At 43.1% G+C, this 18,722-nt stretch overlaps 2 protein-coding genes across 3 annotated transcripts in view; both read left to right on the plus strand.

Annotated features, from left to right (window-relative positions):
• Nucleotides 1–18,722, plus strand: part of SLC24A3 (solute carrier family 24 member 3) — a 503,295-nt gene that overhangs the window by 470,974 nt on the left and 13,599 nt on the right. For both annotated transcript variants that reach the window (XM_019710723.2, XM_074317336.1), the window contains exons 13-15: nt 4,390–4,556; nt 7,416–7,530; nt 8,670–8,782. In XM_019710723.2, coding sequence (XP_019566282.2) covers nt 4,390–4,556; nt 7,416–7,530; nt 8,670–8,782 — 395 coding nt within the window. The remainder of the gene's footprint in view (nt 1–4,389; nt 4,557–7,415; nt 7,531–8,669; nt 8,783–18,722) is intronic.
• NAA20 (N-alpha-acetyltransferase 20, NatB catalytic subunit) overlaps nt 2,886–18,722 on the plus strand; it is a 343,857-nt gene continuing 328,020 nt past the window's right edge. The window contains exon 1 of the mRNA XM_074317337.1: nt 2,886–2,891. The gene's annotated coding sequence lies outside the window, so the exon portion shown is untranslated. The remainder of the gene's footprint in view (nt 2,892–18,722) is intronic.

The following is an 18,722-nucleotide window of genomic DNA, read 5'->3' on the forward strand; positions in this document are numbered from 1 at the left end:
TATATTTAGTTCCAGGTCTAAAATACTGAGCAGTCACTTTTTCTCTATCCAACAGAATCAAGCTTCCTAGAATGCTTAATAAGGACTATAACTTGGGAACAAGTCCTTTGCTTTTTAGAGCTGGTCATACTCAAAGGGACACTCTAGTGCTCAGAGTCCCTGGCTCACATCCCCTGTCTCAGCTCCCATTTATTTGCTGGATGACTTTCGAGAAATCACATAATTGCCGACACATCAGGTTCACATGCAGGGAGTTTTGTTTTCTTACCTTGCTGCTGTGTCCTCAGCACCTGGGACAGTGCCAGGCACAGAGAGCATTGTGGGCATTCAATGAATATGTTAAATTAATGAATCAGTCTATCTCCAGGGGGGCTCTGTTTAGACCATGTGACAATGGAACAAAAGATAGAAAAATGTCCAGACATACTGTTGACTCAAAGAGGAAAGAAGACGATTTCCACTCCTTTATTCAGAAATGGAAACTTAGACTAGCTAAAATGTAAACGGTCCTTATCTGACTACTCCTGTTCCTCAAAATCATTGAAAAAGCACATTTTGCATCACTTGGTTTGTTCAAGGAATTATATTTGTTATGTTACGTTTAAAGATATATTCCAGATGATACTCATTGAATTTCTATTTTGTTTGTTGATGTTACAATGGAAATATAACTCAAAGAAAACATCTATATAATTTTTAATGACAATGAAGAGTGTTTTCAAGATACAATGTTCTCCCAGTGCAAAGTCAGAAGTTTTTCAGCTGAGACAAAAAACTCGAAACTCTGGTGCTAACTTACACTGTTTGCAACTTTACCTAACTAGCGTTTTCTGAGCTCTTGCAGAATCATAAGTCCTGACTTTTTTTCTCTTCTTTTATATTTTCTGAAGAATGACAAATGGCCAAATTGGAGTCATTTCTCTTCTCATTCATGTGTTTCTTTGTAACTTTGATTGAGTGTGTATCTTAAACCAAACCAAATCTCTCTCTCTCTTCCTATGGGGACATCTGGAAGACTGGACAGCCAGTAAGGGAATGCCGAGAGCCCCACTTGGATAAGTGACTTACTATCACATTGCAGGATTTAGGAATGTGCAGGATTCCAAGGTTCATTTGGAATCCAAAGATCTGGCCATATTCTGGATTCTGCAGCATTTTTCCCCCTCACAAAATAACTGTGTCTTTTTGCTTTGTAATCCAACCAGTCTCAGAGTTCTCATCATTCACTTTGCCATCTCCATATCTTAAATCTAACAAGGTGTGTGCTGCTAAGAGGAAAAGACATTTTCCCTTTCTTAATAATTTGTTCTCTTTGCTTTATTCTGCACCTGAAGTGGGATACCTTTAGACTCTAAAAAAAAAAAAAATTTCTTTTGTCTGTCTGATTGGATTATTCGTAGTAGTGTTATTGCTGTTAATATTGTTAATACATATTGAGCATGTGATATATATTCCCTGCACTGTTCATGGCATTCAAAACAGTGGTGAACAAGCTAGAGAAAACACTATTCATATAGCATTTATATTCTAGTTTGGGGGCAACTGAAACTTAATGAGGAAACAAACAAGCCTGATAATTTCAGAAAGAAAACCTGGGCTATGAAGCAAATTAATGCAGGTGATGGGAAAGAAAGGAGTGGAGTAGGTGGGAGTCTTATTTAAATTGGGTGATCTGAGGAGGCAGGTGACACTTGAGTTGTGGGTAAATTGCATGACAGAGCATGCTCAGCCATGTGAAGATCCAAGCAGAGGGAGCTACGAGTGGAAAGACCCTGAGGCAGAAAAAGGCTTGGAGTGTCTGAGACAGAAAGAAGGCTGAGGCAGGGGAGTACATAAGTAGGGAGAGTGGCAAGTGGGAGCCAAATCAGTTATGCCTTGTCAGCCATAGTAGGGAGATATGATTTTATTATGAGGGCAGTAGAAACCAGTAGAAGGTTCTACAACAGCTTGCTTTTTGAGACTCTCTCTCTGGCTACTGGTGATGAGCAGATGGAGGTGGGGCAAATGTAGGAGCCGCGATTCCCCTTAATAATCCAGTTCTTCAGCCAGGTTGGAGGATGGAGAACCTGGCCCAGGGAGAGGCTGTGGAGTGAGCTGCAGACGGATTGAGAGTGCCCTGGGAAGGTTGCCAGAGTTGGTGTGGGAGGTGAAAGAATGGGGAAAGTCAAGAGTGACTCTGAGGATTTTGACTCCACCAATTTGCAAACTTACATTGTCCCAGCCCCATCCTAATATCTCATATAATTCTCCCAGCTACTCTGTGAAATCAGTTTTGCTGTGTCTACATTTTATAGATGGGGAAACTGAGGCTTAGGGAATTTAAGTAACTGAGCCACTCGACTCAAACAGCGGGCACTGGACCCAGCGCTGTCTAATGAGTAAGCCCCATCTCTCCTAGTGATTACCCTACCTTACTATCTGAGGAAGACCAGGGAGCCCAAAGTGATGTTGTGTAACTTTACTCTGCAGATTTAAGAAGCTATTTGGAGATTGTAAGAGATATAATGAAATAAGTGCTGGATACTGGTATGCAATTGTGAAATAAATTGTGTTAAATATTTCATTAATCACTGTTCGAAATGTAATTTTAAAAATATCTTTTTGGGCCGGCCTGGTGGCTCAAGCGGTTGGAGCTCCGTGCTCCTAACTCCGAAGGCTGCCGGTCCCATTCCCACATGGGCCAGTGGGCTCTCAACCACAAGGTTGCCAGTTCAATTCCTCGAGTCCCACAAGGGATGGTGGGCAGCGCTCCCTGCAACTAAGATTGAACATGGCACCTTGAGCTGAGCTGCCGCTGAGCTCCAGAATGGCTCAGTTGGTTGGAGCACATCCTCTCAACCACAAGGTTGCCAGTTCGATTCCTCGACTCCCGCAAGGGATGGTGGGCTGCACTCCCTGCAACTAGCAACAGCAACTGGACCTGGCGCTGAGCTGCGCCCTCCACAACTAAGATTGAAAGGACAACAACTTGACTTGGACTAAAAGTCCTGGAAGTACACACTGTTCCCCAATAAAGTCCTGTTCCCCTTCCCCAATAAAATCTTTAAATATATATATATATCTTTTCAACTCTGGTAGGAACATAAATTGGCACAATCATTTTAGAAAACTGCTTGGCAGTTTCTTAATAAAGTTAAGTAAACACCCACCCTATGACTCAGCAATTCTACTACTGAGTCTTTGCCCAAGAGAAAGGAAAACATGCCACAAAAGACTTGTACAAGAACGTCCATGGCCACTTTATTTGTAATACCTGAAAACTGGCAACAACCCAAATTCCCATTCACAGGAGAATGGATAAATCAACTGCAGTGAATTCACAGGATGGTGCACTCCACAACAATGAAAAGGAATGAATTACTGACAAATGAATCACACAAAAAATATTATGTTGAATAAAAGAAGGTAGACACAAAAACATACTATATGATTTCATTCATTTGAAGTTTGAGAACAGGAAAATTCATCTATGGTGGTAGAAGGTGGGAGTGTGACTAGAAAGAAGCAGAGAACTTTCTGAAAGATGGAGATCTTGATTAAAGCAGGGAGTACCTTTGTGTGTGCATATGTCTTTCCAGAGGTGAGTGAGCACTTAAGCAGGATGGTAATAAAGGTCAAAGGAGAACTAATATGTTTTCAAATATGAGGCTACAAGGAACTCATGGTCATATGGTCACCAAAATAAGCATTTATGGGTGTCTCTGAATCATAGCGTCAGGTAGCACAGAGATGGTAAGGTCAGGTCATCACTGACAGATCCATTATCTTATCCGTGGCAGCAGGTCGTTAGAGAACCAGAAAGCAATTATTAGTATGCAAATCCATATCAGTTTGAGACACAAACATTCAAGCAGTATTATTACAACCTTGAGCTTTCAAATCATCTTTCAAGATAGCAGTGTGTTGACAGACGATGCTGACAAATTTCACTAGATGGCGCTATGACCACTGACGCCTGATAATATGGAAAGCTGTAGTGACCTATCCATGGGGAGAATACAATAGAGGCCGACCTGTGGTCTTCTTAGCTCCCCTCCCCGACCTCTACTCCCCCCAACCCCACCCTTTTGTGTCCTGAGAATCTTGCTCATCCTTCGCACTTGGCCCCATCTGCCATGCCGTCCCCCTAGCCTTGTACTACTCTAAAGTGACTCATTCTGTCATTTTGGAGGTCTAACTGGTAGGTGGGCAGTGGATAACTTTTGATTCTGCTTGGTTTTGAACATAAGGTTTTGTTGGTAGTGGAAAGCCACTTTAGTCTTTTCGGAAAAGAGCAACATAGTAAGTTTTATTTCACAGGCTGCAAATGTCTGGGAAAAGAAGTACGCAGGGCTGGTAGAGCAGAGAAATGAAGCTAACTGAACTTTTTTGCCTTTTTTATTTTCCCAGCTGGCAAACTGGAAACAGTGAAATGGGCGTTCACCTGGCCCCTGAGTTTTGTCTTATATTTTACTGTACCCAATTGCAACAAGCCCCGCTGGGAAAAGTGGTTCATGGTGACATTTGCTTCTTCCACGCTGTGGATCGCAGCCTTTTCCTACATGATGGTATGGATGGTAAGTGCATTGAGGAGCCCATGGCAGTGCTACCTGTAGATCTCTATAGAGAGAAAAATACCCTCAGCCAGAGGGGAAGATGGGTTGGGGTTTCAGCAGGGTAACTGTATCAGTCGGCTGTTGCAGCAATAAGCTGCATAATAAACCACCCCTAAACTCAGTGTTTTAGAATCACTAGCATTTATTTGGCTGCTCACACATCTGCATGTTGGCTGTGGTTGGACTACTCTCAGCAGGTACTGGCTGATCAGCTCTGCTTAGAGCCACAGCATCGTTACATTTGATTCAGGCAGCAGGTGGGAGTTTACGCCTTCCTTCCCCATGTGTTTGCCCATTTTCCTGGACCACGGCTGCCTGGGGAGTGCACTTCTCATGGTGGATCACTGGGATGCACAAGGGCAAGTGGAAACAGAAGGAGCCTCCTAGGGCTTGGCTGTGACTTCCACCTGCATCCCATCAGCCATGCCCGACATCAATAGAGTTGGCAATATACTCCACCTGCGCCCGTGGACAGAACAGCAGAGTCACCAGTCAAGGGCATGGAGGAAAGTGTGACAAACTGGGGAGTGATAATCCCATCTATCAGAGTCACTTTCCCTATCCCAGTCTCAGTTTCTTCAACCAGACAATGAGGGCATTGAACCAGGTGACCATTCAGTGCTCCTTTCTGCCGCTAAAATAATGATTCAAGGATTGGCCTTGATTATGGGGCCAGAAGAGCCTCTGTCCGAAAGCCATTTTAGGAAGCGCAGACATCCAGAATGCATTGCCCATGTGAGACTGTACTTTTTAACTGGGGTGCAAACCTAATTCATTATAACTGGAGTTGGGCAGAAATTAAAAGCCATGACAAAATTATATAAATCTACATTAATCTTGCTTGCATGCTAAACAGAAATGCAATATATGGATTATGGAGAATTAAACTCAAGAACTGAAAAAGATTCTGAAAAGATTACTTGGGAGGTAGTAACAAATTTGTAAACTTAACACAATTAACTCATAATTATCCTTTAACATCCTTTAACATCAGAGAGAAATAATTATTTTTTTCAACCCAAATCTTATAGCCAGGTGTTTCTCCCTCATCCTGTGTTCATTAACATTTTTATTTGACATATTTAATGGGTGCCATCTCTGTTTCAGGTTGGAGATAAGTAGTGTTGGTGTCCCTGACCTCCAAGTGCTTAATGGTTTTCTCCCAAGTCCACTAACATGCAAACTCACCCACTGGTGTGACTGATCTAAGGTTCACCCTCCTTCTGTTTGCCTCTATCTGCTCTGGTAGAGGTTCTAAAAAATCCTGAGAAATGGCCAGGAGTGGGGAGAAAACAAGGGGAGCATGAGACCTGGCCCAGCCAACTAGGGAATCAGTTCCCCCAAATTCCAGACTCAACCGCAAGCATCATAATAGCAGCAGCTCCTTTCCAGGCCCCAACGAGCCAAACCGGATTCCTGCAGGGACCCAGCTGAGGGTTAGAAAGGAAAACAAGGTTTGGCCAGGATGCTTGTGGCTCCATTTCTCAAATAGAAATGTGTGTTTCTGCATCTCACTTTCCTCCCTGGAGAGCAGAAGGCAGAGATCCCTGGGGACACCCCAACCAAGTTCAGTTCAGCACTGAATGGATATAAGGTGCATTCTCTGGTTTGAAAGGAAACAAGCCAGGCATCTCAATGGATCTAACTTCCCCCAAACTTTGGATGTGGAAGGAGCAACTGGAGGAAATCAGGGTGCTATGTGTGGGTGTCCCGTTCAGTCACTGGCCTGAGAGGAACTATCAGGAGAATGTGCTACTTACAACATATGATTTGCATTTCTTGTAACTAGAAAGTGACGTGGTCAAGTGGCATCCTAAAATGACCAGTTCATCTCAGCTCCTTTAAGTTACCCTTTCGTATGCCAACATATAGGGGATCAGTCTCTTTCCCCCTCACCTGTCTTTGGCCACTGCCCCCCATCCTCATCATGATGTTTTACCAACTGCTTTCCTCTCAATTTTCCCATCTGGAAATTAGGGGTCTAGAATGGCTTATTTACATAATGAAAGCAAAGTCTCAGGTATCACATGTTTCCACCCTCTGTCTCAACCCCTCTGATGTAGACAGAGGCACTGCCTGTGCAGGTAAGCCTGCCTGCCTGGTGCTAATGTGCCCCATGATTATTAGCACGTTTGCCCTGGGCAGTGTCTCAGTTTCCTTATCTGAAGAATGGAGATAATAATAGCCCCTGTTTCAGAGGGTTGTTGTGATAATTAAATAAGTTAAAACCCATGAACATCACTGAGCACAATGCCTAAGCACTAAATAAACATACATGATTTGGTGCAGAAGATGATGTTGACAAAGATGATGGTAGCAAGCTTCAAGGGAGAGAGGAAAGGAATCAACTACTTACAGCTTTTCATACAAGTGTGAATTCAATCCCTTTCCAGTCCTTGTAAATTCTCATTGTGCAGCTCTGATCTTCGAAGCTCAAATTCACAGCACAGTGTGGTAGCCATGTATTTGGGTTTCCCAGGACCATCTTCAGTTTAAATATCCTGTCCCAAAATTGCCTTTTCCCAGAAACTCTGTTTTTTCTCTCTCAAGCCTCTAGTCTCGTCTGAAAGGAACAAGTAACAAAGGCCAATCTTTGATGGGAAATCATGGGCTCCATAAGTACATTCTGGTCCCCTGACCTGCAGCCCCGGTCTACTGCACTAGAAGTTCTTTGCACTCTTGCCTTGGTACAGAGAGCAGACGTTGCTTCCTGGAGAGACCACCCAGATTGCAGCCTTTTTTGCTTGGTGGTTAGAGGATCCATGGGCAGAGAGGACTGGTGTCAGCCCTCAGCTCACCACCTCTTTCTGTTTCTTCTAGGTCACGATCATTGGTTACACGCTGGGGATTCCTGACGTCATCATGGGGATCACGTTCCTGGCAGCCGGAACCAGCGTGCCAGACTGCATGGCCAGCCTCATTGTGGCCAGACAAGGTAGGGCTCCAGTGGGATGGGTATGGCAAAGGAAGTAAGGCCTTCCTTTTGGGGTCAGGAGGTCCACATGGCTATTACCAGGCCATCAAATTCTGGCTTGGAAGGAGTAATGAGTGACTTCAGTTTCAAGTTGGTCAGAAGGCTTCTTGGCATCAGAAGAGCAGGGAAACAAACAAGCCAGAAGGTCCTTGAGAAAGGCAGAGACATTTTCTAAGTAGTACCCACACCCCCTTTTGGAGTTCATGTTACCATTCCTCTATTATTAAAAATAGTAATAAATATAATGATAGCTAACCTTTGCTGAGTACCACACATTGAGCAAAGCAATTTAGACATATTATCTTCTTTAACTTAAACAACTCTATGAACAGTTCTTGTTTAAGTTAAATAAGATAATATGTCTAAATTGAGACATATTGTCCCTAAAATGAGTGACAATCATACACTCATTTTATGGGTAAGGAAACTGAAGCTTAAAGAGGACAGACGCCATAGCTTAAAGTTTACCCAACTGCAGTACTCCTCAAAGTGGCAATTGCCAGAGGCCACTCTTTAGTGTGTGACAGACCCTTCTCTCCTTCAAACCCAAGCTCACAGTTCACCTTCCCAGATGTACACCTCCCAATGGCCATGTCCTTCCCCAGCACCCACTCTAATTTATATGCCTGATTGTGCTAGAGGGCCTTCGTTTTCAGCAAACACAATGTGTAGCTATAACACTTAGCACAGTGTCCTCTACAAGTCCTCACATAATTCTCCTGGTTACATTAGTTTTCTTAGTATTGCTCAATTATTCAGAAGAACGGAATACAGTGTAGAGCAGGTGGGTGATGATACTAACGTGTGGGTTGGCGAGATCAGGAGTTGCTTTATAAAACTGATCATATTTGAAGTGAAGGTCAACAGTCCAAAGAATGGATTTTATTCTGCTCTATTGAAAATATGTATCCTATTCTATTGACTCTGTATTTTACAATTGGTAATGATTGTAATGGTCTGGAAGAGAACCAAAGCCGTGAGCATGCAGACCTGCCAGCTAGGTCTCCTGCTGTTAGACCAAAAGCTTGAGAGAGTCACTGGTGGGCCCCTGCGTTCCCCGGGGATCACCCCCTCACGCGAGTGAGTCCTTGTCATTGCAGGCCTGGGAGACATGGCTGTGTCCAACTCCATCGGGAGCAATGTGTTTGACATCCTCATCGGCCTCGGCCTCCCCTGGGCCCTGCAGACCCTGGCTGTGGATTACGGATCCTACGTAAGTGGTTCTTCTCCATGGCTTCTCTTTAAATCCAACGCTACATGGACTCTGTTTTTAGTGGCTTTGGCCACTGTGACTTTGTCTCAAGGCAAGGTGATGTGGAAATACTAATGTTGAGGGGGAAGCAGAGTCTCCCCATCAAAGTCCTTCCAAAGTCAGGCTTGTGGGGACATTCAGGACTTAAGAGCAGAGGTGGAAAACTTTTTCTGTAACTGGTCAGAGAGTAAATACTTCAGGTTTTGTGAGCCAAACGGCCTTTGTCACACCAACTCAGCTCTGCTGTTGTAACCTGAGCTGCCATAGACAATACAGAAGCAAATGAGTGTGGCTGTTTAAGTACAACTTCATTAATAGAAACTGAAATTTGAATTTTTTTATATAGTTTCCACATGTTTTGATACTTTACGATTCTTTCTTTTTTTCTTTTTCAACCATTTAAAAATGTAAAAACCATTCTTAACTCATGAGCTATGCAACAATGGGTGGTGGGCCAGATTTGGCCCAGGGGCCATAATTTGCCAATGCCTGCTCTAGTGTATTTGTTTTGCATACAGAATATTTTTATTCGTAAAGTAAGGGACACAAAATACAAGATGCCCTTTCTGCCAGGGATCTGACAACTGTCATACCCTCCTGTGCTGTCTTTCAAGATGAAGCTGATTATTACAGTGGTACCTCGGTTTTCGAACGTCTCCGTTGACGAACATTTCGGTTTACAAACGCCATAAATTTTATGGATCTATGGTATCATTAGATAGTAAAATTCATGCTAAATTTGTAGCTTTAGGGGTTGATTTTAAAGGTCTGGAACGGATTAATCTATTTTGCATTACCTTCTATGGGGAAACTGTGCCTTGGTTTTCGAACGTTTCAGAACTTGAACGGTCTTCCAGAACGGATTACATTCGAAAACCGAGGTACCACTGTACCTCAGGTAGACACGCAGGTGGATGACACAGGTGGTCCAGGTAGACTTTCATACTCTTTCCCAACTTGCCAAAATGTTTACCTTCTGCTAGCGGAAACTTCTGCCCTAAACATTGTCCAAAGACTGAGAAAGACATTGCAATTAGTGATTTCTTCCTGTATCTGGAAGAAAACAATATTGTGCATCTGAAGTTTTTACACCCAACCCAGTGCTGCGTGCTCCTCTAAATGTGTTGCTGAGCCTGACTTTAGTCTATCTGTACAATATGTTGTAAGTAATTGTGTATTCTACAGAGATTATTGTAGCTCATTTTACCAAGTAATAGTTGTCTTCAAAGTTTCTTGACAAATGGCTATTTCAGATAGGGAAGGTACATCCAGCTGGTGGCAATTGTTGGAGAGGAAGAAGGATATCCTTCTTCAGTTTTTATGGCTGGACTAGTAACAAAATAATAAAATTGACACAAGACTAGATTAATAGGAGAAAAAAAACAATTTAATATGTGTGCACAGCAAACAAAAAAAAGAAGAAAAACAAAAACAAAAAAAAAGGAAAAAAATATGTGTGCACAGAAGAATCATAATATGATGCTCAGATCATAAAATAAGACTCTAAGAAATTATCAATCTAGGCACCTTTTTATACTTTTTAGACAATGAAATAATGAATCTGTGATAAACTGACAGAACAAGGACAGTCAGTACACATTAGAAAGAAATCTAAGCTACAGAGAACAAACTGATGGTTGCCAGAGGGGAGAGGTGTTGGGGAGTTGCGTGAAAAAGGTGAAGGGATTAAGAAATACAAATTGGTAGTTACAAAATAGTTACCAGGATGTAAGGTACAGCATACAGAATATAGTTAATAATGTTGCAACAACTATGTATAGTGCCAGGTAAGTACTAGACTAATTGTGGGGATCACTGCATAAATTATGTAAATGTGTAACCACTATTCTGTACACCTGAAACTAATATAAAATAATATTGAATGTCAAAAGAAAAAGAAAGGAATCTAAGCAAGGTTTGGGTATTAGCTAGTGAGGCATCTAAACAAGTTTTGGGCTTGGGTAGTAAGTTAATAAAGGCATTACTACATTTCTTTAGACAAGCTTTAGACTCTGGATTCTTTTAACTCTGTGATAAAGTTTTCTCTCAGCCCTCTGGAACAGTAAGGGCACCTGTCACATAGGAGATTTATCTCTGCTTTTAGGGGGCCAGGGAGGTCAGGGTTTTTTGCTTGCACTGGCAGATTCTTAAGTAACTTTAATTCAAAATAATGCCATTGTGGGATATCTTGGGGCAGCCTGCCCTGGGCCCTGACCTGATGAAATGGAAATCCACATAGAAAGACCATGTTTTGGGTTCATGCACAGTTACCTCGAAGAGATTTCATCAGAGGTCATACTAGATCTTTGGTGCCTTGTCCCTCTTTGCACGGGCTGTAGCTCTTCTCAATGCAATGTTCTGTCTCTCATTTCATTTCCTGATCCATCTTTATAGCCCATCTTCATTGGAATCCTAGATTCTTCCTGACTCCTCTGCCCCTTCACCCAGCTCAGAGCACTGGGCATGGATCTGTTGAGTTCATCAGCAATCCACCTGGTTTATTCCTCGGTCTGTTTCACCTTCCCACTTATCTTTTATCAAAGTTATGAAGAAGTAAAATTCAGACCTGTGTGAATTTCAGCTGCTTATTGTCTTTTCTGGTGGCTAAAATCAGTTAACAAAAATGTGAAAAGAGACTACACTCTAAATAACCTGGGAAATCAATCCGTGAAGAACAGATTTTTACCACGTTGACTCTCTCTAGGGAGGGATAAACAGGCAGGAGCAGGGGATGCAAATCCGTCCAATGTCCCTAAGATCCAGTATGTTTATTTTTTTCCTTACTGGTATTACAGGGTGCAATCATGGATGGTAAAAGCAAAAACTTTCAAAAACAAAACTCAGAACTCATCCTGGAAGTAAACCAGTTTCTTTAACCAGCTTTGAAATCTTCCTGACTGAACATGGATATCAGGCCTAGAATTCCAACGCAAACAGGCACATTGTCTGCCATAAACAATTCCCTAATGGTCTACCCTCCTTTCCTCCTCTCTAACATTCTCCCAACACTCGTCAGAGAACAGAAAATTAAACAAAATTCTCATATCAGTAACACTCACAGTCATGAAAACATACCCTTTTCAGGTCCCAAACTCTAGTGACAGGGTGACATGAAGACAAAAATTTAAGCCCTATTAGATATTTGGCCCAAATTCATGTTTTCCGTCTGTAAATGACATAATTGGGTCACTCTGGTAATTCTGCTGGAATTATACAGGGAGCACATCTAATCCTGTGGATGAAGATCGCCTTTACCCTTGAAGTGAAGGGGGAAATGCAGAAGGAAAGGCCACTTCTGGTTTATGATCAACAGCCACGGCACACAGAAAGTGCTTTTAGGGGATACTTTTGGTTGGAAAGACTAGAAAAAGTTGTGTCACATTGTGTTATAATCCAAATGCTGCTGTTTCTGTGACTGGTGCCACAGAGACTTCATTTTGTTCCAGGGATACAAACGCCCAATGTAGGCCTCTCTTTTTGAAAGTAGAAATTCAGTAGCATAATCTATAAACAGTTCATGAAGCCCAAGGAAGTCAAGGAGATTTCATTTGTATATGATGTGAGGTAGAGTCCATTCTTTTGTATGTGGATATCCAGTTGTTTCAGTACCATTTGTTGAAAAGGAGAGTTCATTTTAAACTTTAAAAATTCTAAGAAAAAAATTCTAGTTAATTTCTTTTTCAGTGATATTCACAACTTAGGAACTGTTAGGAAGCTCATGATTACATTTCAGTTAAAGTTGTGTATTCTAGAATCTTGCATTTCCTAAATAGTGGTTATCTTCACTCTCAGGAAAAGTTTTCATCCCAACTGAGTCAGAACTAAAATATAAATAGGCAAGAAGCAGAGAAGTTAACAGGTGAGTTGAATCGGGGGTGACAGAGTAATAAAACCACCCCCAGATCGTAGTGGCATTCTTTAAAATGCTACTTTTTGCTTATTTTACTCTGATAGTTTCATGTCTTTCATTAAGAGGGCATTCAGCGAGGTGGAAATCCCATGACTAGAACAACACCCCGAGTCCTGCCCACATGCCTAACTTTTCTAATCCTTCTACACTCTACCCAAATGTAGCCTCACGCTGCTCATCACGTAATCTCTTTCCCACATCCCTGTCAGCCCATTCTCTTCATACCTTGTCCGACAGTTATTTACCCACATTATCTCTCTGCTACTAGAGTTTGAGTGTAAGGCCTTGTCCACTTCACATTTGTCATTTACACTGCACCCATAGCCATCTTGCACATAGCAGGACATTTTACTTATCTAAATAGAAAATAAATTTAATTTCCTCAATTGTAGGGGTGAGCAATTCCTCATATGTCAGTAGGTCCTGAGAGCGTTGCCATATTTCATCCCAGTTAAATAATTTATATTCATGGTGATGATTATGAGTCAGCAAGAGAAAGTTAAGAATGAAATATTTTCATCCCAAACAATTAAGGTGCTGGCATATAGAGAGGTGGACTTCAGTCTTCTGAGAATTTTACTTGTACAGACTACCTCTTTGCCTAGTAATGTTAGACCAAACCAGTGGCCCAGTATTTGGCCCAACCAACCTATATCTTTTGGTTTTCCTGGAAGCCAGGGGTCCCAGAAAATGTCCCTCTGGAACCAGACTACCTCACAGAGGGGGTAAAGGGGCCTCTACCAGGGCTCCCATGGTCTTTCTCCAGCTCAATCTTCAGGGGTCAGCTTGGCTCACGTGTCACTCCTGTGTTTTTCAGCAGCTCCCATCAAAGCTTTCCTTTACCCCTTTTTCTGAGTCTTCTCCAGAGAGGTGATCTCCCTGAGGGCAGGAACTGTGTCTATCTTAGGCATTTATTGTTTCCTCTGTGCCTAGCACAGTGCTTGGTGCTTAGAATGTGCTCAACAAATATTTATTGGTTGAATGGATGGATGGATGGATGGATGGATGGATGGATGGATGGACCCTAAGTTTCCATCAGCATCACCTCACCTGGGGAGGAAGACATGTGAGCAGAAAAGAATGAGAGAATAGGCTGACCTGAGAAAAGAGCAGGGGACAAACAAAACAACAATAAGAACAAATTAAAATTCACTGAGCACCTACTATGCGCCAGGGACTCTAATGGCACCATGGTCTCATCTAACCTTGACAGCAGTTAAATAAGGCAAGGATTATTTCTTCAACCAGTGGTTATTGTGCACCTACTGTGTGCCAGGAACTTAGCGAGGCGCTGGGAATATAGAATGAACAAGGTGGACTAGACCTTCTCTCTTAGAGCGTATATCAGGGTGGAGGAGACAGAACACCCATGAGTAACAAATACATGAGCGCACTAACTTAGGAGAACAAAAAAGCCAATGAAACAATGACACAGGTGATGTGATAGTGAGTGCGGGGTGTGTGTCACTCAAGATTTGTTGGACAAGGAGGTAGGTTCTGTGTCGAGTAGCGAATGACAGAAAAGGGTTGGGTGTGTGGAGGGTGGGGAAGCATTCTAGACAGAGGGGACTGCAAGTGCAGAGACACTGAGGCGGGCTGTGTCTGAGAATAGAAGGAAGGCCAGTGTGGCAGAAATGTAGGGGTGAGGTGGGCAGGGGTCACAGGTTCCAAATTAAATGCAACGTTGTGCTAAGTCCCCTTGTACAGATCAGGAACCCAAAGCCCAGAGAAGGTAAATCACGTACCCAGATAGGCAGAGAAAAGACAGTAAGGTTTCTCTTCTCAAGCGCCCGGGACCGAAGAGGGAGAAAGGGTACTATTGCCAACAGGAAATCATGCCACAGCAGCTGCCTGAACAGCAGGGGCACCAGGAGCATGAAGCTCTTCACTGGGGTGGAAGCATCCGAGTTTGAGTCTTTGCTAGAAGAAAACAGGGTCTGCTTATTAAGCCACAGTAAGTTCTTCAACTTTATGTAAAGAGAGAAGGACCAGGAAGAGAAGAGGCCTCCGACCCCCAGAATCCTGTTTTTAAAAGCCCACAGACACTGTGGCAGCTAAAATCCTCGCTGCCCTTGGCAGTGGTATGTGATGTGTCTACAGTGAATTTCTAACTGAAGGTTGCAGGAACCATTCTGGATTCTTCACTGAGGATTACCTGTTTACTCAGTCCCTGAGACCCTGCATGGCTCTCATTAGGCCCTCCAATGGTCAGCCCCCAGGCCCAGCCACATGTTGGGGTATCACTCTATAACCTCATGCCAAGATGCAGAGTCACTTGGAAAAACAGTTCCAGGTTCATGGAAAAGCAAAATTAGGGGCTTATTTGCCACAAACACTTTTGTCTTCCCTCTTCTCTGCATCCAGCTTTTCCCAGGAGGGAGGCTTCATTTTCAGAAGGACATTCAGGGGCCTCCTTCCATCTGGCATGGCTGTAACCCCATGACATCTATCTACATTTCTGACATCAGAACTGAGAAACCTGTGTGGGTTTAATGGCCTCTCCTTGCCAGGGACCTGCTAACAATTCTGAAACACTTTTTCCATCTTGACTAGATGGGATTTCCAAGTCATAATTATTTAGGATAATTACCATCGAGACAGCTGTTTTATGCATGACATTAGATTCAGGCATTTGAGGGCAAGGAATGAATGCAGTTTTACTGATTTTGACATTTCTTAACACTTCTCAGAAGCCAACTAGCTATTTAAGTGCCTGCAATAAATAAATTATATATATATACACACACACATATATATATTTCTAAAAGTCAATATTTGGAAAATGAGCACTTCTTGTCCCATTTTGACAATGAGCTTCCATTCCACATGCTCAATAAAACTAAGAAAGTCACTAGGCAGGGCCCGGTAAGCCAGGACAGAGGTCAGATTTCTGAACTGAGCTTAGAAATGCAAAAAAAATCTGAGACGTAACAGGGGGAGAAAGAGTCTGTCTTTTTTCTTTTTCTCACTGGACTGTAGAAACCACAGAGGTAAAAAGAAGGCGTGATCAGAAACGTCCTCACCCCACACCGTCTGTCCAGTTTATTCTTTCTCTGATCAAACATTAACTGAATGCTTACTGTGTGCTAAGCTGGTAACAGTTCTTGGGGATGGTGCTGTGAATAGGACAGACACCTTTCTATGCTCACAGAACTACAACATCTGGCAGGAGACAGTTACACAAGCAATTCCAAAACAAAGCGTGATGTGTGCTCTCTCAAGGGCTCATGCAGAAGTTGTGGCAATGTGTGGCATTTTGTGACAGGGGTTGGGACCCTGGAATGCTTGTGAGAAAATGACATTTCTAATGAGCATCTGAGATTATTGGAGCCGGCCAGGTAAAAAGAGGGAGAGGATTTTTTCCAAGCAGAAGGAACAGCCTTTAGAAGACCAAGATACAAGAAAGCTTCATATGTACACTGAGACCAGCTCCTGTGGCTAGGGATAACGTGTGGGCAGTGGGCAGTGCAGGAATGAAACTAGAGACAGAGAGATGCCATATAGTAAAGGATACTGTGAACCATGGTACCGGAAAGAATGAAGGGCATTAGAGAGGGACTGGTGCCTTTTAGAAAGAAGATTCTGACTACTACGTGGAGAAAGCGTTGAAGCCAGCCAAGACAGATGGCAGCATGAATAGTTATGAAGCATTTGCAGGAGCGAGACAGTATAGTGACCTGGACTAGGATAATTGTATCAGTTAGCGATTGCTACCGTAATACTGTGTAACAAACCATCCAAAACTCATTATCATACCTATCTTCGTTATCACATATTTCTTTTTCATGCATCTGTGAGTTGACTGGTGTTTGGCTGATCCAGGCTTGGCTCCAAGCTTCAGATGGGTCTGCTCCATGGGTCTCTAAGCCTCTTTAAACCAGTGACTTCCTGAGACATGTTCTTCCCATGATGAAAGGTGGGAGCACAAGAGGCCACCTCAGCTATGGAAGTACGTTTCAAACTTATGTTTGTGTTAGTCCACTAATATTTCATTGGCCAAAGCATATTATGTGGCCAAACTAAAATTCAGGAGGCAGGGAAATACGGCTGCCCACCAGGAAGTGCACATATAACTCTAACACAGGGTAGGGGAACTGAGGCCAGTGAGTCACTCTGCCTTGGTAATAGCAGTAAATCTGGAGAACAGTGGAAGGCAAAGCAGAAAATTACAGAAAAAGAATCAGCATGCCTCAGTGATGGATTTAACATCAGCCCCTAAACATCTACTAATGGGGAGGTAAGTTGGGACAAGACAAGAGTTTCTTGGCCATTATGAAAAGTTTGGATTGTATACTAACTGCCATTGAGGATTTCAGCAAAGTAATGGCATGCTTTACTTTACATTTTAAGATCATATTTCATAGTATTTGTAAATACATTAGAAGGAGGCAAGGAAAAGAGGAGACAAGTTGGGAACTGGTGACAAGCTGGGATGCTGGTGACATGGGCTAAGGTGGTGGGAATGTAGATGGGGGAAAAGATTTTTCAGGAAGAATTGATAAGATTTTGTGATAGATACATGAAGGGGAAGAGATAAGAGAAAAATCAAAGGTAACTTCTAGTTTTTTGCTTGAGCAGCTAAGTGTGTTATGGTGGCATTCATAGAGGTGGGGAAGACAGCATAGGGAGTAGGGAACATATTTATGAGTAAGAGGAAATGTCAAGGGCTCCATTTAGGACAGATGAAGTTTGGCATGTCTGAGGGTCATCCAGGTGGAGAGGTCAAGTAGGCAGTCGAATAAATGTGTCTGAAGTTCAGAGGTAAGGTTTGGGCTACAGGTATGAACTTGGGAGTCAGTAGCATTATGTGGTTTTTAAAACATGAAGCTCATAAAGGAAGTAAATGTAGATAGAGAAGAAAGAACCATATCCTGATGTCAGGTAGGGAAAAAAGCCATCCAGTGAAGGAGATTGGGGAGCAGTCAGCCAAAAAGGGGGTGATTCGGAAGAAAATGGGGCCAGGAGAATTTTTCAAAAACGACAGATTAGCCAAGCACATAGGGCTTTTTCCAAGGTTCTTCCTCTGAGGCCAGCTCTGTCAACCAACAATCGCCTCCTCCAAGAAGCCTCCCCCAGCCAAATTTACTACTGCTACAATCATATGGGACTGTCATCTCTGACGTGCGCAACTGCCCAAACTGAGGGCAGGAACTGGATCTTACTCAGCTAGGGCTCCCCAGCACCGAGCAGAGGGCTGTGTGGAATGAATCAATGAACCAATCGGTTCTTCATGCCTTCCAAGTCTTTCCTTCTCACCTTTTTTATCAAGCATTCCCAAATCAGGTTCCTAATACCAGGACACTGTTCCAACTGCCAGAACCAGTTGTTGTTTTTTTCTGAAAATGCCTGCTCCAACCCCCAGGGACAACTGCACAGTTCTTCCTAACCCCACCTTCAGTGAAGCCACATTGGTAGCTTGTAGTTGGCTGTGGTGGGAGTACTGACACCATGGAAATCAGCAGAATGCTAGAATGCCACTGCCAAGGCCAGTATACACAGTATTCCCACAGGACCTAGACATGTAACTTGGAGATAGTTGGGTGCCATCTGAATAAATGATTCTTCTCAAAGTTGCTCTAACAGAGCTCCTGGGTACTATAGTGACAGCCCACTAAGTCCCCTTAAAGTGAATATTGCCTGTTTGGTTTCAGGTGCTGTGTCAGGAAAATGAGGTGATATTTGAGGGAGGGCAGGGTCTTCACAGGTCCCCCATGGAAGGGCTTACCTGAAGCTGATTCATCTCATTGTCTATCAAAGTGTAGCTCCCGTAGAAACCATTCAATCCTAAAACAAGGATTGGGGATGAGGGGTTTATTTGGGAGGGGCAGGAAAGTGCTGGAGGAGAGTGGGGCGGTGAGACAAGAAGGGAAGGCATCCAAGGGCAGACTTGTCAGCAAGCCTGTTACAGCCATGGGAGACTAGAGCTGAGTCCTGGGAAAGTTCTGGGAAATGGTGCAACCCTTGTCCCAGAATGACCCCATCCGAGGGGCA

The sequence above is a fragment of the Rhinolophus sinicus genome, linkage group LG13 (assembly GCF_036562045.2).
Source record: "Rhinolophus sinicus isolate RSC01 linkage group LG13, ASM3656204v1, whole genome shotgun sequence".
NCBI classification, from domain to species: domain Eukaryota; kingdom Metazoa; phylum Chordata; class Mammalia; order Chiroptera; family Rhinolophidae; genus Rhinolophus; species Rhinolophus sinicus.